The sequence below is a fragment of the Physeter macrocephalus genome, chromosome 19, assembly GCF_002837175.3.
Source record: "Physeter macrocephalus isolate SW-GA chromosome 19, ASM283717v5, whole genome shotgun sequence".
In the NCBI taxonomy this organism is placed as follows: Eukaryota; Metazoa; Chordata; class Mammalia; order Artiodactyla; family Physeteridae; genus Physeter; species Physeter macrocephalus.
The window spans coordinates 16528990-16551202 of record NC_041232.1 but is presented as its reverse complement, the minus strand read 5'-3'; the positions used below and the strand labels follow the sequence as shown (position 1 = coordinate 16551202).

Genomic DNA, 22213 nt, shown 5'->3' with positions numbered 1-22213 from the left:
TGGAATCCTGATTCAGTCCCCTTGTTCTCACGTCTAAAACTACCTGGGAACGTTTCCAGTTCTCCATTCTGCACCTCACAGAGGGCTTTTTGAGCAGATGTCTGGCTGCCATTGAATGGGAGGCAGATCTCACTGACAGCCGAAACCATTAGGAAACTAAGAACAATCTTTATTGTCCGGAACGCAGCTGGCATCCTGGCTTGTGGTGCGCCCTCTGTAAGCAGGAGACCGGGGGCACTGCCTGGCGGTCCTCTCCATCAGGTGCAGATTCTTGTAAATGAGGTCAGAATCAGTGTCTCAGAGTTGGAAAGGATTTTTGTGTGTCATTTAGTGCAAATTCCCAGCACCTGCCCCGCTGTTCCCTTTATTATCCCTGTCCTGGGCACTAACGGACCTTTCTCCCAGATCTTTTCTCTTGGGCCAGAAATGGCCTCAGCAGCTTTTCTGACGCTGCCCTTTACAGGCGCGGTTCGTCTCTTGGAAGCGATGCCAGAGCTCAGAATCCACTTGCTCATCCTGTCGAGTTAATCCCCCTCCAAGGTAGACAGTCCCTTCCCCAACCCTCCTCAGAGGTGGGCCTCGGTGAACCTTGGCCTCAGACTTTAGACATCCCAGCTCATTTTTCTGGCAGCTGTAACTCTTGGAAAGTCCTTTCTTATTGTAAACTAAAGCCTGTAACTTCCAACCATTGGTTCTGTGACATCGAAACATTTGAAAACAGGGTGTAGTCTCATATTTCCAACCAAAGTAGGAGGTTAATATTGATTAATGATCAAATCACTTGACTAGTAATCAAAATAACTAACGTTTAATTAGCACGTACTATGTGCCAGGTGCCTTTCTGAGTACTTTCCATGAATTAACTCCTATAGTCCTTGTGACGCTTCTGTGAGAGAACTACTACTTTTTATTTTATCACCTCTGTGACAGCTGATTCGATATCTCTCTAGCTTTCCCACTCCATATTGCCTTCTCTTTTCTAAATGGAACACTTTAAGGCCTTCCCTGTTTGGGATGTTCTTTTCTGATAGATTTATCTTTCCGAAGAGAGTTTCTAGAAGCCCCTGTGGTTTGAACAGCACAGAATAGTGGGCTATCTCCACTTCCATTCTGGGCTCTGAATACCTCTGCCAATGATCCGGGCTCTTTGTGTGGCTTTAGCACACTGCTGACACCCACCGATCTGTTAAATCACCACCAGCCCTTCTACAAGTTTTTTTTTTTTTTTCTAAACATCTTTCTTTATTCAGTTGATGTTTAAAAAAAATACCATCCTATTAAACCTTCTCTTGTTGGTTTTGATCCTTCTTCCCACAGCCACCAGAGTTGTTTCACGCTCTGGTTCTGTCATCTAGTGCCTTTGTGCTTCCTCCCAGTTTCCTGTCACCCTCATAAAATTGGGGGACAGATCTAAGCACATGGCTAGAGCCCTCTTTTCACTCTAACACTGACTGGAAACAGCCTCCATTTACCTCTCTCTGGGAAGCAGGTTAATGGTTTTGTAAAACATTTCATCGAGCACAAATGTCACTCTTGTTTTCTATTGTAGTAAATAAGTAGCCTATTTCCTGGAAAGCCAATGGACAGTTGATGTGTTGATTCTAGAGAAATATTTTGGGCCTGGCTGTCACCAAACAGATTCTTGTCCCTAGCACTCGTTTCTCTGCTTCCTGCCTAGTAATTAGTGTTGTCCTAAAATAGTGGAGAGAAACTAAAGCGGGTAATTTGCAAGAAGTAATCATTTGTGCTACAGGGGACAGATAGCTCCCTGGAGGAGGTTATCTTAGCTGCTTTCTCGCTTTCTTTCCCTGCATTTTAGGGGGTTCTGTGGTTTGACTCAGAAATTCCAGCTCGTGCACACAGGGCAGGCGATCATAAGTTAGTACCCTGCTTTACGGGGGACTGATGGGGAGAGGCTGGCAGAGTAGGTTCGGGCAGGAAAGGAAGATGGAAAGGTGAGAGGGGCGCACCTGAACGGGATGGAGGGAAGAAAGACGGACGAAGGAGGCAGCGCTAAGATTCATCGAGCATGTGCTGTATGCTGGGCACTGTGCTCGGTGTGTCAGCCAGGGAAGGGAGTTATCACCCCCACTTACAGACGAAGAGACTGAGGGTCTGAGAGGCAGTGAGCTGCCCCTGGTCACAGGACTAATAAGAGTTAAAGTCAGGATTTGAACCAGGGTCTGGAACGTTCTAAAGCCCAGGTTCTTTTCCATGACACCATGATGCCTCAGGGAATCAGCTGCCTCTCAAGAGGAAGGGCAGGTGAGGAGTAGAAATGGAAAGACAAACATCGGTGGGGGGAAGAGAAATAAGGTAGCGAGGTTTCAGCAGATTCCGAGGCCATGAGTAGCCTTTGGCCAGCTGGGGCGTGGGCCACCGAGGGCAGACCTCGCCTGCTGGGAAACTCCCGTGGTGATGGTTATAGCTCTTTACCAGCCCTCTGTCCTTAAGGCCGCAGAGGGTCTAGGCCACCAGGGAAGGGAGTATTTGGGCCACTGGTGGTGTGGTTAGATTGGACCCGAGGGGTCGGGTGAAATCAAGCAGCGTCTTGTCAGGATAGCTGCTCTTTCCTGCTTTTTAGAAACAGAAGCATTTTAGGAAAGAGAGTCATAAACCCAGTATCTTTATAGCCTGCTCTGTTTTCTGGTTGACTTCCACTGTAAAAAAAAAAAAAAAAAAAAATTGGAGAGAGATTTCCAGCACAAAGCGATTTCCAGTGTCCTAAATAGAATTTTGTTTTCCTTGGGTTTTACCAACACTTGTACTGAACCTGGGATCTTCCTTCCTCCCCACATGGTAGAAATATCTCCTGTGACTGTGGCTGTTGGTGTGCTTGTTGGTCCCACACCCTGACGAGGCGCTGTTTGAGTTAGAGGTGCTATGACCCTTTGTTTTTTTTAAAAATAAATTTATTTATTTATTTGTTTTTATTTTGGGCTGCATTGGGTCTTCGTTGCTGTGCGTGGGCTTTCTCTAGTTGTGGCGAGTGGGGGCTCCTCTTTGTTGCCATGCGCGGCCTTCTCATTGCGGTGGCTTCTCCTGTTGCGGAGCACGGGCTCTAGGCACGCGGGCTCAGTAGTTGTGGCACGTGGGCTCAGTAGTTGTGGCTTGCAGGCTCTAGAGCACAGGCTCAGTAGTTGTGGCGCACGGGCTTTGTTGCTCCGCAGCATGTGGGATGTTCCCAGACCAGGGATCGAACCCGTGTCCCCTGCACTGGCAGGCGGATTCTTATCCACCGCGCCACCAGGGAAGCCCTGACTCTCCTTTGTATATTCCACACGGAGAATCACAAAGTGAGTTCTCTTAACAGCAATTGAGATCTTAAAAACAAAAAATAAGGACAAATCAGAACGCGGCTGTCATGGCATTAAGTCACACTGCCTTAGATGTCAACTCAGATGGCCCGTACTCTGAAGTACCACAATATCCTTAACTGCAACTCTGATTGGGAAGGCAGACCCACCAGTCTGGACTTCTTGTTGTGGTGGGCACCTTGTGAGTGGCTGGCCATCAGAGATTTCTGTGCAAGTTCTTTTTAACCGCACATGCATCATTTTGAAATAGCAGACAATCGGTCATTCCGGAATGAGCTGAACTTTTGGTGCCATGTCTGAAATTAGTTTGTAACAGGGACAGTGAGGGAGCACGTTGCTTTGTGTGTGGTGTGAAGCCTCTCCTGCCTCTCTCCCCACCAGCAAGCCAAGTTACAGCAGCAGATGGACATGCAAAAGAGTCATATTTTCCGTCTGACTCAAGGGCTACAAGAAGCTCTAGATCGGGCTGATCTGCTGAAGACAGAAAGGAGTGATCTGGAATATCAGCTAGAGAACATTCAGGTGAGAACTGGCAAAGGGAACTTAAACTGTCTGCAGAGGCAAAGCATGACGGCTAAAAGCCATCTGTCTGGTCAAATGGGCAGTATCTTCATGTTGTGTGTTTTTCCCAGTATTTTATTATGAAAATTTTCTAACGTTCAGAGAAGCTGGGAAATTTCTATCACGACCACCCTCTAGATTCTCCTACTTGCCATTTGCTATTTTTTGCTTTTTCACATATCTGTCCGTACTCCAGTCCATCTTTTTTGAGGGGATGTGGGCAGTAAGATCAGAACTAAGTAAATAAAGATCGGCCCAGTGTGGCTTGGGTTGAATTTTTCGTATGTTAATATTGTAACAACTTTATTTTTTATTTTCTTAAAGTACCAAGTTTAAAAGTATACTTCTTTTGGTGTCTGAGGTGCTTTTCGTTTTCACAAATTTTAGGTTCTCTATTCTCATGAAAAGGTGAAAATGGAAGGCACTATTTCTCAACAAACCAAACTCATCGATTTTCTGCAAGCCAAAATGGACCAACCTGCTAAAAAGAAAAAGGTGGGTCAGAGGGTTTGAAAAGCGGGGAGCTGACAGTTTTGCTCAATCGTGGTGATTCTGTAAAGACCACTGGGATAGAGAATCCTAGGCACATCAGAGAAAACAAAATGCATGTTGTCTTGTTTTGTTTGGGGTTGAAAAAGAGGCTTTGGGATCATCAGAATAGCTCTTCAAGAGAAGCTGTCACTCTCGAGTCTGTAATACACTATTTTGTGTTCCTGGCCTTTAAAGTTGTCATGCCTTCCTCTGTGAAGGCAGTGATAGTTTTTTTTCCCAGGCAGCTGGGGTGGGGAAGGTAGCAGAGAGGAAGGTTTATACTCAGGTCCGCGTCCTGGACTCCAGAGGGGTTCCCTGCTCACATGTACAGGACTCTGGACAGATTACAGGTCACTTGTATGGGATTCTAGACAGAGAGGGGTTCTTAGGTTATGGGGATAGGATTCCAGAGGTTTTAATAGGTCATCTGTATAGGGCCGTAGAAGGATTCTCAGGTCACGTGTACGGGACTCCAGAAAAACTCGCCATCATCTGCTCAGTCCTTCTGATTGGCTCAAGAAGAGACTGGGACCTGGAGAGCTGACGTGACCTGCCCAAAGTGTCTGACTGGATAGCTGTCCCTTCCATGGGATGTGGCTCCATCTCTTTAAAATTGTAACATATAAATTGAAAACAGTGACCAAAAGAAACAGATGGACAGGGTGATGTATAGGCACACATGGGAAGGTTTTTAATAAGCCCAAAGCGTGCTTTCCTGAACCACTGAAGGTTTGGTCATGTGTTCTCAGTTCAGGAAGGTCTCTAAGGAGCTTGCAGCTTCTTCCCAAGGCACCCAGCTGCCAGAGTAGCACTGGCGGTGGTACAGGGAAGGCCTCCGATGACAGGATACTGGGGAGGGGCTGAAGGAGGCGGTCGGTCTCTTGGTCCCATCGTTCTCTTTACGGGAACGGACCAGAGCAGCAGTGGTGGTCGTGGAGGAGGATTTCCTTGTGTGCCGTGTGACCATGCCTGTTTGGGCTGATGATACTGGATCTATTTTATTTTATCAGTGGACTGTTATCTGAGTATGTCACTTGATGTAGTCAGGGTGCTTCCGTGTATTTTTTTTGTTAGTTTTCACTCCCATTACCCTACGTTATCCTTTTCTTTCCCATGTACAATACATGTTCCATTTGCATGTTTTTTGCATAAGCCCCTTGTGGTGACATTATTTTAGTATTCCTTTTTTTTTCTTTTTTTGCTGCCTTTAAAAAAAATTACTCATCTCTGTGTCTTGTAACTAAGCATCATGAGACAAATTCAAGGCAAGAGTGATTTCTGAACCATCTCTCCTGATTCCATCCTCCACTTCCATTTTTTGAGGGTAAAGGCTCAGGAAATGGCTCTCCTTCTTGGGAATGCTAAAGGAAGAGGTGGTGGCAATTCAAGCATCTCTGACCCTCTCGGTGAAAACTTCCACGCCCCTATTTTTTTCCAGCCGGCTGGGAGGGGCTGTGGCTCGGTCCCCCCCTCCCCCTTCACATGCCATTTTTACTAAGCCCGCTTGCAGTGAGTATGCGCCCGGCTCCCGCGGTCTGATCCTCCCGAGGCAGAGTTCCTTTCACTAGTTCCCAGTGCCAATTTCCAGGAGTTAGGAGATATCTCTGTTTCCATTGCTAGGGTTTATTTAGTCGACGGAAAGAGGACCCTGCTTTGCCCACACAGGTTCCTCTGCAGTACAATGAGCTGAAGGTGGCTCTGGAGAAGGAGAAAGCTCGCTGCGCGGAGCTCGAGGAAGCCCTGCAGAAGACCCGCATCGAGCTCCGCTCCGCCCGGGAGGAAGGTACGGGCGCCCTCGACGCCAAGTGCGGTGGACGAGGCGGAGGACCGATCTCAAGGAGATTGGCCGAGACTAGTTCAGCCTTGTGGTGACAGCCCAGACATCCCACGTCTGAACGATTCACGGCACCCTCGGCATTGCCGATCGGGCCCGCTGTGTGTGCTTTTGGTCTCGGGCCTTTGATGGCCAGCCCCCGGGGCGGTCCCCTTGGTTGGGGCCTCTCGGGGACCCTGCTAACCGAAAGGTGTTGGACCCGTCTCTCCCCAGCTGCCCACCGGAAAGCCGCAGACCACCCGCACCCGTCCACGCCGGCCACCGCCAGGCAGCAGATCGCCATGTCCGCCATCGTGCGGTCGCCCGAGCACCAGCCCAGCGCCCTGAGCCTGCTCGCCCCGCCGTCCAGCCGCAGGAAAGAGTCTTCGACTCCAGAGGGTATGTCCTCAAAAGGGGCCACTGGACATGCATCGACATTTCTTTAAATGGACTGAGAAATGCAGACCTAAGGTGAAAATGACAAGTAATAACACTAAAGGAGAAAGGGTAAGAAGTAAGCCTTCTCCCCACCCCGGTTCCCTTACCCAGAGTCAACCATTGTGCTCTTCCAGCCATCGTTCATGCACGTAACTGCATGTCTGTATCATGCAGGTGTCTTATATAATCACCTTTAAGAGGTAGGAGAAAATAACCTTTTTCTCAGTCCTTTCGTCTTTCGTAAATATCATAGCCCACTGTGTTCTACACCAGGGATCTCCAACCCCCGGGCCGCGGACCGCTACCGGTCCGTGGCCCGTTAGGAACCGGGCGCACAGCAGGAGGTGAGCGGCGGGCGAGCGAGCGAAGCGTCATCCCCGCTCCCCGTCGCTCGCGCTACCACCCGAACCATTCCCACCCCCCACCCCCCGCACCGGTCCCTGGAAAAATCATCTTCCACGAAACCGGTCCCTGGTGCCAAAAAGGTTGGGGGCCGCTGCTATACACTGCAGAACATCTTTCTTCTTTTAGTTAAAATGCTATCTTAGCCAGTTTCGTATTAACACACATGGATCGACTCGGTCCTTCTAAAGGGCTGCGTGGTCTTCCATGGTGGGAGGTATATGATTCACCTATTAATCCAGACCCCTGTTGATGGGCATTTAGGTTATTTCCAATTCCTTGTTTCCATACGTACCCTGCAGTGAATACCCTGCAGTTCTGTGGGTGCTATGACTGTAGGATAAGTCCTTGGGAAATGAATCAGGTTAAAGGTTATGTGCATTTTGAAAGTTGGTAATTTGTGCCAATTTGTACCAGTGGTGTGAGGAGTTTTCTTTGTGGGCTCAAAAGTACTCTGTTCACCTAGAGACAGAAAGGACTTCCAAAAAAAAAAGCCAAGGGAGGTGGTTTGGAAAGTCATACAGAGAGTGGAGTAGAGCTATGGCTTAATATCAGGGTATCACCAGCTCTGCACTTTATCTTATTTACTTATTTTTGGTCCTGCTGCGCAGCATGCGGGATCTCAGTTCCCCGACCAGGGACTGAACCCGCGCCCCCTGCAGTGGAAGCGCGGAGTCCAAACCACTGGACCGCCAGGGAAGGCCCACTGTCGACCCACTTTAGCTGCCAATCTCGATGGGATTTTGTTGTCGTTGTTTTCTTCAGTGATGATGTCATCTCGTCTCCTATGTTTACATAACGCTTTGAATCAAAGAGCTTCACTCTTAAAGTCATCAAAGTGGAGCTGATAACACAGAGGAAAATCATTTCTGGCCCCCGTGTCCTTTGATGAGGCTGCATAGAGCAGCTCCCTGAGTAGTCTGGAATGCTCGAAGCATCTCCTTCGTGGGCGTGGCTTGTTCACAGTTTCAAAGTGCATCTATGTTATTTACTCCTCTTGACTTTCTGATAAAGGAACAGGGATAGCATTATATGGAGAAATCAATTTGGATTCAAAAATATGGATCCTGAATTTTTCTATTTAAAGCTGCCTTTAGCTAGTTAGGTCACTATTGAGAAGGGGGCCTTCTAAATGGAAAAAAATCAATCTTGTTAACTTTAACTGACTGGACTATAAATGTAAGAATCAGTTGTTTGAGGCTTAAAAGTTGGGTTTTTTTAAAAGTTATTCATGAAAGAACTGGGCATGAAGTGAGAATTCTTCAGTCAGTTTATGTATTTAATAATCAGAAATTCTGTAATTCAGAATAGTGATTTTTAAACTGGATTCTGAAAAGCTCTAGATCCATGATCTCATGTGGAAAACAAACCTTTTATGACTAAAATATTTATAAACAACTGACTTAGAAGCATATGTTTCTCTATGCTCACAAATATCTATGCCATTGTATTAACAATCTGCTGCCAGTGATGTGTTTTTAAATAAAACCTAATTCCTAATAACCAGATAATGGTGATTTTAATTTGGTTCATATAAATCTAGACACATCTGTTAGGGTTAAAGTAATTTTACAATCCGTCACTAACGTGCTCTAGTGTTTTTTTAACAGCTTTACTGAGATATAATTCACATACTATACAATTCATTTGTTTGAAATGTATAATTCATTGTTTTTTAGTAAGTTCACAAGGTTGTGCAACCATCACATTCTAATTTTTAAACATTTTTGGTCCAACCCCCCCCCTCCAAAAAAAAACCCAAAAAACAAGACAACCATATACTCATTGGCAGTTGCTTCCCATTTCCCCCTTCATGGAACCTCTGACAACCACCAGTCTGCTTTCTATCGCCATGGATTTGCTATCCTGGACGTTTCCTATAAGTGAATCATACCACGTATGACCTTTTGTGTCTAGCTTCTTTCACAGAGCATAATGTTTTTGAGATTCATTCATCTTGTATTTATTTATCAGTACTTCATTTTTTAATTGCTGAATAATATTCTATTGTGTGGTTATCACATCTTGTTTCTGTATTAATCCATCAATGGACATTTAGGTTGTTTCCATGTTTTGGCTATCATAAATAATGCTGCTGTGAACATCTGTGCACAAATTTTGTGGCTACATAATGTTTTCAGTTCTCTTGGGTGTGTAGACCTAGGAGTGGAATTGCTGGGTCATTTGGTAATTCTGTGTTTAACTTTATGGGGAACGAACAAACTGGATTCCAAAACGGCTGCACCATTTGCTTTCCCACCAGCAGCGTATGAGGACCTTCATTTCTGCACATCTTTACCAACATGCATTTTCCATATTTTTGAGTCTGGATAACCCAGGGAGCGTGAACTAATATCTCACTGTGGTGTTTATTTGCATTTCCCTAAAGATGAATGACGTTGAGCATCTTCCTGTGCTTCTCAGCCATTTATTTATCTTCTTGGGAGAGATGTCTATTCAGATCTTTTGCCCATTTTTTAATTGGGTTGTCTTTTTCCTATTGCTTCATAAGAGTTCTTCCTATATTCTATCTACAAGCTCCTTGTCAGAGTGATGATTTGCGAACACTTTTCCTGTGCTGTGGGGCGTCTTTTCACTTTCTTGATGGCAACGTTTGCAGCACTTTAATGATTTTTTTGAAAAAATTTTCCTCCAGAATTCAGCCGACGTCTTAAGGAGCGCATGCACCACAACATCCCTCACCGGTTCAATGTAGGACTGAACATGCGAGCCACGCAGTGCGCTGTGTGTCTGGATACCGTGCACTTTGGGCGCCAGGCATCCAAGTGTCTTGGTAAGAGCAGCTGCTGTGCGTGGAGGGGGGCGCGGTGCCAGTGCATCTCCACCTAAGATTCTGTCCGATGGGGGCGGGGTTTGTTTTTTTTCCTTTTTAAATTCCTCATCATGTAGTGCATTCATTTTCAAGCTTTTAGTCTCAGTGGGAGGACACTATTTTTCCCCTGTTCAAGAGGGAGTTTTATACGTGTTGTCAGCTCATGTCCCCAACCCCCTGTGCAAAATGCCTTGGGCTTTGTGAACTTCCAGCCCCCCTTCCGTCAGGCTGGTCTCTCCCTGCCTTTAGGCTGTGTGCTGGCTCCAAGGGAAACGTGCAGACGTGTTTTACACACCTGTCTGTGGCAGCCTGGGAGAAGCCAGGAAAACTGGGTCGAGAGTGCCTGGCTGTCTCGTTTCCTCTTCTCCGTAGGGGCCTGGCTCCTGGGAAAGGTTAGGGATGCCCTGGATGGCGGGGCCAGACGGACGGGCCAGGCGGGGGATTGGCTGGCAGAGGCGGGGAACGGTCCAGCATCAGCCGAGTGTGTGTTCAGGTGTTCGTTCACTGCTCTTCCCTAGAATGTCAGGTCATGTGTCATCCCAAGTGCTCCACGTGCTTGCCAGCTACCTGTGGGCTGCCAGCCGAATATGCCACGCACTTCACTGAGGCCTTCTGCCGTGACAAAATGAACTCCCCGGGTCTCCAGACCAAGGAGCCCAGCAGCGGCTTGCACCTGGAAGGGTGGATGAAGGTGCCCAGGTATTGCTGCAAGGCAGTTCGGGCTGGGGGGGTGGGGTCTGGTGAAGGGTGGCAGGATGTGCCGGCCCAGCACAGGCCGCTTTGGGGTAAGGATACTTCTGAGCTAAAGGCATTCGGAAAACAGCAGATGCAAGAGCGACACTCTGACCTCCCCTTTCTCTCCCGGAAAGTAGGAGATAAAACTCCCATGTAAAAGCTGCTCTTCCTGTACCAGGAGGAAAGAAGCATTCTCATCCCCGGAGCAGGGGGGCAAGGCCAGCTGAGAGAAATCTGTGCACACAGACCCTGTTACCTTTCCACAGTTGCTGCTCTTTGTTCAACTTAGTATATAAGCACTTGGGCCCATCTGCTTTCGGGGCTTTATTTTCTTGTGGAGACTCCCACGTACACATAAAATAAAATGTGTATGCTTTTCTCCTGTTCGTGTGTCTTACATCAGTTGACTTCCGAGGCCAGCCTACAACCCAGAAGGGTAGAGGAAGCTTCTTTTCCCTGCCCCTGCACTTCATTCCCGATGTTTTCGAGGGAAGCATCTTCACCGGGATTCCCTCGCCTCCCCACCCCTTCCCCCTGCCTGACTCTTCTGAGTTCACACAGTTCTTTCCCGTCTCTGTCTTCCCAGGAATAACAAACGAGGACAGCAAGGCTGGGACAGGAAGTACATCGTCCTGGAGGGCTCGAAAGTCCTCATTTACGACAATGAAGCCAGAGAAGGTAAATTAATAGCTCGGGGAATCTCATCGCACGTGGTTGGCCCAGGTCTCCTAGTCTTGGCGTGAAGGCTCTGTTTCCCGGATGGCGTTGCAAGCCTTCTACAAGTGTCCATTTTTGAAAATTAAAACCCAAATGACTGCGCTGAAGGTTATTGGTACGATACTCACGTCTATAGGTCTCCCCACTGAAGACCCTGCAGGGTGCTGCCCTGAAGATTCCACCTGCTAATACACCTTCCGAGAACTTCCGCCTCAGCCAACTACCCCATAAATCCGCATCGTCATCCGAAATTTGACTGTGCCACTCATCTGACGCACTTTACTTTTGTTTTTATCTTCCCTCTCCGCCTTCTCCGCACATCTCTTCCCTCCTCTGTTCTCGTGCGCCTCTCTGTCCACCGCATACTCCGTCTCTCTCTCTTTTCCTCTCGTCTCCTCTTGTTCTTGTTCCTGTTCTTTTGTTTTTCTTTCTGCCCCTCCTCTTTGCACCAAGCTGGACAGAGGCCGGTGGAAGAATTTGAGCTGTGCCTTCCCGACGGGGACGTGTCTATTCATGGCGCCGTTGGTGCTTCTGAACTCGCAAACACAGCCAAAGCAGGTGAGGCGCGGCGGGGCCTCCCGCAGGTGGGCTGGGCCGGGCTGGGCCGGGCTGGGCCGGGCCCATCAGCAAGGGCAGGAGGGGGCATGTGGTGGATCAGCCTGCGAAGGAGGCTCCCCGGCCCCCGCTTCTGCTAAGTAACTGGGACTCAGGTGTGGATTGGCCATTGTTCCCGGCGGGGGCGGGCGAACTCCACCCTGTGCTCTGTGGAATCTCCTAGATGTCCCCTACGTGCTGAAGATGGAATCTCACCCGCACACCACCTGCTGGCCCGGGAGAACCCTCTACTTGCTGGCTCCCAGCTTTCCCGACAAGCAGCGCTGGGTCACCGCCTTAGAGTCAGTTGTCGCAGGTGGGAGAGTGTCTAGGGAGAAGGCAGAAGCCGATGCTGTGAGTATGCACGCGGGCGCCGGAGCTTGTCTCTGTACAGCGGGCAGACTTGGTGGGAGTCCCGTCGGCTGCCGTGTTTCCCCTTGGCCTCCCTCTCTGAGGGGTGACGGCTTGAGACTGTCACGACTGGGATTCTGTGCCGACGGGGATCCAGGCTTCGAGGCGGCTCGGCCGGCATTGTGGGTCCCCCTCCAACCCCCAGAGCCTTCTAGAATGGGGGAGCCGACCCCCTTAGCCAGCTCTCAGGGCGCACTACATCTCGGTTCTGGCAGCACAGGGCAAATGTACTTAGAAGGAAATCCTCTCTCTCGTTTACCCGGAAGCGTTTATGTGGTTTGAAGGCTTGCGTTACGGGCACGCTGGCCGTGAAGCGGCACGAAGGCTGCCGACAGCCGTGTCTCCTTCGGAAGGCTTTCCGTAACCTGCTCGATTGCTTTCATGTGATCTGCTCTTCTGAAGGCAGGTCTGAAATCCGACTTTTCCTGAAGACGTTAGAGATGTGGGTGGGCCTTGCTTGGCGCCACTCCTCCTGGAACATTCCAGGATACAAACAGCGCTCATCACGCACTGGTGTTTGCTCCACCAAAGACCCAACGGCTCTTTTCAGACACTTAGCTCCTAATAAACACTTTAAGTGTTAGCAACTGGAAAACCCTTAACCACGAGTCTCCTGCTTGTGGGGTAAACCTGTTTTGATGACCCATCTCCTTGTCCCACGTGTGAGCCTTTTACTGAACGCCCCATCCATGTGTGTACAATAGGGCCCTGACTGTACCTCCTATGAGCTTCTGCCCGCGTGGGTTCGGGTAAAGAGACTCAGAAGCGGGTTGGTTTGCTGCTCACGCTGGGCTTTGCACTTGTGCCACCACCTGGAGGGGCAGGAGCGTCCATGTGGCTTATTAAGCCTTGGCAGGGACATCCTTCAGCTTCGGCTTGTTTCTTATCACAGACTCTTTCTCTGCGTCTCCTGCACTCATTTAGTTCTGCATCCGAACTGAGTTACAACTCCGACACTAATTAACAGCCACCCCAGAGACACTGATAACATTCACCTCCTGCCTTTTGAGCTCAGATCAAAATCCGGGGCAAGCCACGAGTAGATGTGTGCCTCTGAGCGTCTTCAGGAGGAACTTGCCCTTCTTCCTGGCATTAAACTTTTCTCCGTTCTTGCTTTTGTCTGTCTGGACGGTCTGGTCGTGAACAGTTCAGCTCACCGTGTCCTCTTTTTTCTCTCTTTTTTCTTTCTCATGTGAAAAGAAACTGCTTGGAAACTCCCTGCTGAAACTGGAAGGCGATGAACGGCTCGACATGAACTGCACGCTGCCCTTCAGCGACCAGGTGACCATGTTTTTCGGGCACCGTCGGCTGTGTCGGGGCTGGTTTGGGGACGTGACCCCCTCACGCTCTGCCTGGGGACTTGCACTCCGGCAGGTGGTGCTGGTGGGCACCGAGGAGGGGCTGTACGCGCTGAATGTCTTGAAGAACTCCCTCACCCACGTCCCAGGGATCGGAGCGGTCTTCCAGATTTACATCATCAAGGACCTGGAGAAGCTCCTCCTGATCGCAGGTGGGAGGCCAAGGACATGGCACTTTTCCTTCACTTGTAAGGGAGATGATTCGTCATATGCTTGTCGAACGCAGAGACAGGCCCTCCCGGGGGCAGGCTGGAGCGGAAGCGGCTCTTCCCTCTGCGTCCTCTAGGTGCCCGTGCCCCCGGCGCTCTGCTCACACGCGGCCCCCTCTCTGGGCGCCTGCCCGCCCTGCTGCCCGCCTCCCATTTCTCCCTGGTCTCAGACACCCTTCATCTGCGTGCACGACTCATTAGCACTTTGCCACATTTCCCCCGCCCTTCTCTCTCTCTCTCTCTCACACACACACACTCTCACACACACACACACACACCCTCTCACACTCACACACACTCCCACACACACTCACACACACACACACTCACACACACACACACACACACACACACACTCTCTCTCTCGCTCTCTTATTCTGAACCACCTGAAAGTCAGTGGCAGCTGTGACTGGATCCTTCAGCCAGCTGCCTAAGAACAGGGGCACTCTCTCACATACCCATGGCAGGAAGGCTTTCTTTCCCTCTATCAGTGGTAGTGTGTGTGTGTGTGTGTGTGTGTATTTTTTTTTTTTAAGGGGAAAGCAGTAATGCATTGGCTCCATGTTCAAAACATTCACAGTCAGGTCTCATTCAGGCCTGGCTGGCTGGATCCAGGGGCCGGATCCTGACGTAATATGGTCAGGAACTGGCTTTCTTTGGTGTCTCAGCTCTTTTCCGCTGCTGGCTTGTTTTGTTGGTTTCTTTTTTCTTGCTTGCTTTCCTTCCTTTCCTCCTTTCCTTCTTGACATTAGTCTTGGGAGCAGTTTTAGGTTCACAGCAAAACCGAGCAGAAGGTAGGGAGAATTCCCTGTACGTCTGCCGTGCACGCGCAGGCCGCCGCCTCCATCAGCGCCCCCCACCGGAGTGCACCTGCACGGACTCGTCATTATCACCCCAGGTCCACAGTTTACATTCGGGCTCACTCTTTTTTTTTTTTTTTTTTTGGCGGTACGCGGGCCTCTTACTGTTGCGGCCTCTCCCGTTGCGGAGCACAGGCTCCGGACGCGCAGGCCCAGCGGCCGTGGCTCACGGGCCCAGCCGCTCCGCGGCATGTGGGATCCTCCCGGACCGGGGCACGGACCCGCGTCCCCTGCATCGGCAGGCGGACTCTCAACCACTGCGCCACCAGGGAAGCCCCGGGCTCACTCTTATACACCCTGCGGCTTTGGACAAATGGGTAACAGTGTATCCGCCATTATAGCATCCTATAGAACAGTTTCACTTTTTAATTCAGGGAATTTAATCGTTGCTACTCCCATTTTCTCACGTACTGCCCATAGTTGGCTTTTACCTGTGGCTCCAGTCATGTCCTCTATTTTTTTCCCGGCTTGTGACCCAGTCCAGGACCGCGCGCTGCACGCGCTCAGGTCTCCCTGGTCTCCTTGAGCGTGGAGCCGTCCTCGGCCTTTCTGCGGCCCTGCGTGACGCCGTGGCGCGTGCTGGCTTAGTCCACGTCTACTGTTTGGTTGTCCCCTACCCGTTCTTTGGCTTTGGTGGGGAGCACGTCTGAATATTCCGTTCACGTTCTCCAGTTTTGTGTCCGCAGAATTTTTTGTTTTCCTCCTAGAATCTTGACCAAGAGGCCAGATATTTTCCTTTTAGATCTAAAACTTGGACCTAAACTGTGTTTATGGGAATTTGTGGAAAGCAGTGCCTCCGCATGGCCTTGCGTGGCTTTTATTCAGGGGAGAACGAGAACCGCCATTGTGTCTCTGCTGTCCCGTCCCCTCAGGAGAAGAGCGGGCCCTGTGTCTCGTGGACGTGAAGAAAGTGAAACAGTCCCTCGCACAGTCTCACCTTCCCGCCCAGCCGGACATCTCACCCAACATCTTCGAAGCCGTCAAGGGCTGCCACTTGTTTGCTGCCGGCAAGGTAAGCGCCCCTGCGGGCCTCAGCCGGCAAGTGCTCTTGAAATTGTCACGGCCCCTCTGCCCACAGGGCTGATTGACTTGACCTTGAAAATGGTGTGTCCTCAAACCGGGTTAAATTTCTGTTGCTTTTCGACACAACTGGTGGTTGCACTGTTGGCATCTAGTGGGCAGGGCCTGGGGTTTCTCCTGAACATCCTACAGTGCCCAGAATGGCCCCTCACCACAGAGAATGTCCTGGTCCAAAGTGTCCATGGTGCCAGGCTTGAGAGACCCTGCTCTCAACTGATGTTCCTTTCCTAGTTTTGCCGTGGAGCCAGTGTACACACTGGTGACGCTCTTTTTCTTTTCTTCTCAACTGCTTTTCAGATTGACAGCGGGCTCTGCATCTGTGCGGCCACGCCCAACAAAGTTGTCATTCTCCGCTACAACGAAAACCTCAGCAAGTACTGCATTCGGAAAGTAAGTCCCGGGCCTGGCCGGGCCTGGAAGGTGCCGTCTCGGGGAGTAGTGTGTGCCTGGGCCCTTCGGCCTGGGTGACCTTGGAGAGAGAGGGAGGGTGTCTTGCTCCCTGGAGAAAGCTCCAGAGCGGCCCACCCTTACACTTCTCGCTCTCGCTCTCCACCCCTGCGTGTGTGAGCTGCCTCTCTGGCCAGCCCAGTGAATTTCAGCCTTTTGTGAAGGGAGAAAGGAAGGTGGCTGATGGAGGAGACACCTCTTTTGAACCAGTAGAAGAAAGGAAGATCTCTCTGAGGAGCTAGAAGCCCCTGGTGGCACCTACCAGAATCCTTCTCAGATTGTAAAAGTTTCTATTAATGACCTTTAAAAAAACCAGTGCTGGCTGTGTTTTGATACGCAGTTCGGGAGCTGGATCTCCTCGGAGCACGGTGGGTTGTGATATTGCCTGCAGTGTGGACAGCCATCCGTGACATCGCTGCATTTGCCTCGCTTCTGGAGAAAGCTGTCTCTTGTCCCTAGACTAGGAATGTTCCACCCATCACGAGCCTGATGTATTTCAGATGCTTTCGTGACCAGCCTCAAAAGTAAAAGGAGGGATGAGTATATAAGGGTTGTTACCTGTTAGAGAAACTATTTCATCTGGGGCGGGCTCTTGTTTAGTTTGCATTTTTATTGAGCACCTACTGGTACCAGAGACTGAGCTGGCTGATTCACACACTTTTCACAACAGTTGTGAGAAGCAGGGGTGACCATCCCTCATCTTCAGGTAAGATGACCGAGGCTGGCCAAGATCCTAGGTTACAAAGTTGACACCCAAACTGAAGTTTGACTTTCCCCGACGTTTCACTGTGTTATACTAGTTTCCTTATACTTAGTAGAGGATCGATAAATATTTAGTGGTGAGGATAATGCTGATTAGAGTTTGAACTGTTAACTTCAGGAAAATTCCCAGAAATCACTGCTTCTTTATAATTCATTTGGAATAAGCATGCCTAGGTTTTTGAAGCCATTAAGACTGACCTGAAAACAAGTGTAAGTAATTAGGAAGCAGATAATTCAGATAGATGAGGTAATTCAGTAATGATAACAATGACATAGGTGATATAGGTTCAGAATAGAAACCTAGAAGCTCGGAAAAGGAAGGAAACTGAAACCTCTCCCTCTAACCACCCACTGTTGGTGTTTTCCTCCAGGCTTTTTCTTCTGATGAGAATGTCGTAGTTTGTTTTTGGGCCCCTCACTGCTGTGGCCTCTCCCGTTGCGGAGCACAGGCTCCGGACGCGCAGGCTCAGCGGCCATGGCTCACAGGCCCAGCCGCTCCGCGGCATGTGGGATCTTCCCGGACCGGGGCACGAACCCGCGTCCCCTGTGTCGGCAGGCGGACTCTCAACCACTGCGCCACCAGGGAAGCCCAATGTCGTAGTTTTAAAGCTCTCTCTTTGAATGCTACCTTTTCATTGAAATGGAGTTTCTGACCTTTTTTTGGCTGCAACTTGACCTTCTTAGTCTCAGGTTGCATAGAACCCAGAGGTAGCGAAAGGATGGGGGGCGGTCCTTGTGAGGGACGTGAAGAGACTGAATGCGCTTGGCGTGAAGACAATAGGAAGAAGTCGCGCGGCAGTGCCTGCACAGCTTGGTTAGATGCCCGAGGAGAGCAGGGGCCACCCCGAGTCCACGCTCACATCCTCCTCTCTGCCCCGTCTCAGGAGATCGAGACCTCGGAGCCCTGCAGCTGTGTCCACTTCACCAACTACAGTATCCTCATCGGAACCAATAAATTCTACGAGATTGACATGAAGCAGTACACGCTGGAGGGTAGGGCCCGGGCGCGCCCCCTGCCCTCGAGCTCCCGCTCCGCTGCCGCCTCAGGCTCCTTCTGGGTCCTGAGGCCCCGCCTCTTGCCTGCCTTTACAGAGTTCCTGGATAAGAACGACCATTCCTTGGCGCCTGCCGTGTTTGCCTCCTCTTCGCCCAGTTTCCCCGTGTCCATCGTGCAGGTGAACGGCGCGGCGCCGCGGGAGGAGTTCCTGCTCTGCTTCCATGGTGAGTGCGGCAGGGCCGCCGCCGCCGCGGCCGATGGGGGCGCCCACGGCACCGCAGCCCCGGGCAGGGTCCTCGGCCGGGCGTGGCCAGTGTGCCTGCACCGCCAGGGCCCCGGGGTGCCCCCGCCCAGCCCCGGGCTCCAGCCAGGTCCGGCGCCGTCAGTCTCTCCAAGAGCGGCCTGCTCTGTCCCCCTCTGCCCCTCACTCCTTCCTCTCCCTCTCCTCTCTCCCTTTCCTTCTTTATTCCCCCCAGATCTCTGGGCCTGTTTCTCCCCCTTTCTCACTCCCTGACTCTTCCTCCTTCTGTCTCCCCCTTCTTTTCCCAGCTCCCCCCTTTCACTCGAACCCTCTTTCTTTAATAAATCCCCGAGAGATGTGGCTCATTAGAGCTCCTGAGGTTTTTCACAATCCAAGCCCCCTGGGCTGGATTCCTTACTCTTCCATCAAAGTGTGTGTCATTGCTACCCCTGCCTCTGGCCGTGCTCATGCCCCGGCCTATGCCTCCTTGCAGAGTTTGGGGTGTTCGTGGATTCTTACGGAAGACGCAGCCGCACAGATGATCTCAAGTGGAGTCGCTTACCTTTGGCCTTCGGTAGGTGAGGCGAGGGGTGGGGCTCTTTTCTGCCAGTAGTTGGTGTCCTGGGAAAAAACCGCAGGTGGAATTCCTTTAGGCTTCAGCCCCGAGCTTGGGGCTCCCTTAGACGCCGGGCGCCACGTGGAGCGTCCCCCGCGTTAAGCGTCCAGGGCAGAGACCCCGAGGCCTGACGCAGAACCACATCAGCCAAACGCACCGGCCTCTCATGATAGAAAGGGAGACCGTTCCCTGTGAGCTCATTTAAATCATGTCAAAGACTGCACAGCATCCCGTAGCACTGCCGAACACCTGTCAACTTAGCCAATTCTAATCAGGCCCATTCTTTTTGTAAGTGTGAACAATGCTGTGATGAACAACTTACACTAAAATTTGCACACTTGTTAAATATCCCCAGCTCGGAAATTCTAAACGTAGAGCTACTGGGTCAAAGGGTGAACACACACACACACACACACACACACACGCGCGCGTACATATGTGACTGTGTGAATGTTCTGAAATACCCTTCAAGGCTATTTCGTTTATCTGTTGCTTCATGACAAGTTCCAAAACCTAGTGACTTAAAACAACTACTTATCATTGCCTGAGCCTCTGTGGCTTGACCGGACAGTTTTGCTTCTTGCGGTGTCAGCAGGGCCACCGGGACACCTAGGAAGTCGGAAATGGCTTCACAAAGTGGCTGGCAATTGGAGCTGGCCGTCAGGTGGGAGCTTAGCAGGGGCCGGTGGCTGGAGGCCTCATTCCTCTCCACGTGGGCTTCTCCTAAGAGTGCAAAAGTGGGGGCTGGCAGGCCTTCTCGCTTCCACCACATTCTGCTGGTTCAGCCCAATGCCAGGCAAGGGGAGTCCACAAGGGCCTGAGTACTAGGAGGCACGACTAATGAGGCCGAAGCAACAGTTCACCGCAAGGAGTAATAGTGATAATCTTCTTTTTCCCTTTAAGACCAAAACCAGCTCTCATTATATCCTAGAGTTTGAGTGACACTGTGATATAGAAATATAGTACTAAGGCCAGAAATATTTAATCATCTATGAACCTAGTCTTTTTAAATTAAATTTTTTAGAAAAATGTATTCAATTAAACAGTTTAAAAAGGTCTACAGTGAAGCCTCACCCCTCACGTCTCCCAAATCCTCCCTCCCCACTCCCCGAAAGGAAACTATTTTTCTCAGTTTCTTATCCTTCCAGTGCTTTATGCAAATAATGGGCATATTAAAAAATATATCCTCATCCCCCTCCCTTTTAAAAAAAATCAGTGTGATAGCACACTTTACACAGTATTCCGAACCCTGCTTTACAAACTAAGTAAAACTACACCTTGGGTTTTTTCCACACCAGTGCAGAGAGCTGCTTTATGCATTTTTACGCCTGTGCGGAATTCCCGAGATGTGCCATGATTGATGTAACCGATCCCCACCACGTAGCCTTGAGTCGGTTCCCGTGTTCTGCTCTAACAGCGTGGCAGGGGGTAAACGTGAACACGCCTCATCGTGTAGGCATGTGGGTGCACGTGTAGGGCGCGTTCCTTCAGGGATTGCATGGCAGCCAGGTTTTGATTTTTTGTCTCTTAACCCTCCCTTGCCCCACGCTCCTGCTCGGTGGTGGCCACGCAGCCTACAGAGAACCTTATCTGTTTGTGACCCACTTCAACTCACTCGAAGTAATTGAGATCCAGGCCCGCTCCTCTCTGGGGTAAGCACTGCCCTCCCGGCTTTGAAAAGCTCAGCGGTTGGGTCTGGGTGTCAGGGCCGGGCGGTGCCCCCTCTCATCCCGCCCAGCAGTGGAGGTGACCGGCCACGCAGACTCTCTCCTGGAACTCCACAGGACCCCTGCCCGAGCGTACTTGGAAATCCCGAACCCGCGCTACCTGGGCCCTGCAATTTCCTCGGGGGCGATTTACCTGGCGTCTTCGTATCAGGATAAATTAAGGGTCATCTGCTGCAAAGGAAACCTCGTGAAGGAGACCGGCACTGACCACCACCGGGGCCCGTCCACCTCCCGCAGGTAACGCACCTCTCTTCCTCCTCATCACAGGGGGCAAAGTGCTTTCCTGCAAAGCAGAAGGATATCTTGCCAAACTGGCTGAAAGCTTCCCAATCTTCAAAGCTCAAGCCACTCATTTCTTTGGGATCTGCGGCATTGAAATGAGTCCTTTATAAGCATCAGGAAAATTTTTACTGCCCCCCTTGGTAAAAGAAGAAACGAGGCCTTGAGTATGGGCTATACTTTATTTATTTACTTACTCTTGCTTGGAATGTCTTGTAAATTTTTTCTTGTTGAAAACTGAACATTTCAAATAACACAGTGTGGCAGCGCCCCCTTCCCCTCCCTGGGTGTGTTGTCGCCGCTATCTGTTTAGTGACTCTTGTACTAATTCTGCAGTCTGTCCTTTGTTATGTGCAGCCATTGAAGTTCCTGCTTGGGTAGGGTAGTGGTCGGCTGAATGACTAGAAAGAGATTTTCTTAAATGCACTGAACCCACCCTTTGCTGAGCGACCGTGTGTTTGTGTGTTTTGGGGCACACCTTCAGCACTCAGTCAGCTGTGGCTGACAGACTGAGGCCTTCTAGGTTTTTCCTGGGTATGTGACAGGCTTACGTGTGTGTGTGTGTGCGTGCGTGTCCTTACATATCCCCAGGAATATGCAGGACTTCCTTCTGAGTGTTGTAGCTAGCCTCTTGTTTCCCCCAACTGGTCTTACTGCCTCAGGCATTTGCCATGTTCAACAGTAGCCATTGATTTTTTTTTTTTTTTTTTTTGGTAAATGTCTAGAGATAGGGCATTTCTCTAGAGGAAGACCTGAATCAGCTCAATTAAAAACAAGCCCCGAGGATGGTCTTTTTCCAGGGAAGTCAGATAGTGACAATTTTCTGAGGCTGGGGCTGTTGGGAAGCTCGAGTCCTAATGTACTCCCTCCAGTGGTTACCAGGGTGCTGGCTTTCACAGCTGGTTACAAGGCTGTTGGTTTCAAAACTACTGCAGATCTGGGGAGACAGGGGTGGTGAATATTGCACATTTTCTTGCATAAACACTCTTTGAATTGTTGCAAGACTTTGGTTAATTTCCAGAGTTCCAAAAAGTTGATTTTGACACTTTTGCCAGTGTTCTTGTTGTTGCTATGGAGACACGGGTTTTCGGGAGTCCTTACCCTGCCAACCTGGAAGTGCTCTTCCCCTTCTTCTCGGTACAGGCGACGGAGGGCACACCGCACACACTCTTCTGGGTCTTGGAGATTGCTCCACGTCAGTATCCCAAGTATTTCTTCATTCGTTTTTTTTCTTTTTACAACTGCATAGCATTCGTTCCCATGACTATACCTTATTTAACGGTGG

The 22213-nt window shown here is 50.2% G+C and overlaps 1 protein-coding gene across 5 annotated transcripts in view; it reads left to right on the top strand.

Moving 5' to 3' along the window:
* Positions 1-22213, top strand: part of CIT (citron rho-interacting serine/threonine kinase) — a 90123-nt gene that overhangs the window by 58541 nt on the left and 9369 nt on the right. For 2 of the 5 annotated variants that reach the window (XM_024120540.3, XM_024120538.3), the window contains 18 exons: positions 3699-3839; positions 4266-4373; positions 6075-6192; positions 6457-6621; positions 9719-9856; positions 10414-10594; positions 11217-11308; positions 11801-11905; positions 12126-12295; positions 13553-13633; positions 13727-13862; positions 15652-15791; positions 16157-16249; positions 17953-18061; positions 18161-18289; positions 18800-18880; positions 20496-20574; positions 20707-21064. In XM_024120540.3, coding sequence (XP_023976308.2) covers positions 3699-3839; positions 4266-4373; positions 6075-6192; positions 6457-6621; positions 9719-9856; positions 10414-10594; positions 11217-11308; positions 11801-11905; positions 12126-12295; positions 13553-13633; positions 13727-13862; positions 15652-15791; positions 16157-16249; positions 17953-18061; positions 18161-18289; positions 18800-18880; positions 20496-20574; positions 20707-20890 — 2250 coding nt within the window. In that variant the 3' untranslated portion in view covers positions 20891-21064. Of the gene's footprint in view, positions 1-3698; positions 3840-4265; positions 4374-6029; positions 6193-6456; positions 6622-9718; positions 9857-10413; positions 10595-11216; positions 11309-11800; positions 11906-12125; positions 12296-13056; positions 13102-13552; positions 13634-13726; positions 13863-15651; positions 15792-16156; positions 16250-17952; positions 18062-18160; positions 18290-18799; positions 18881-20495; positions 20575-20706; positions 21065-22213 lie in introns of those variants that run through there. The other 3 variants (XM_055080669.1, XM_055080668.1, XM_055080670.1) reach the window with 2 other exon arrangements.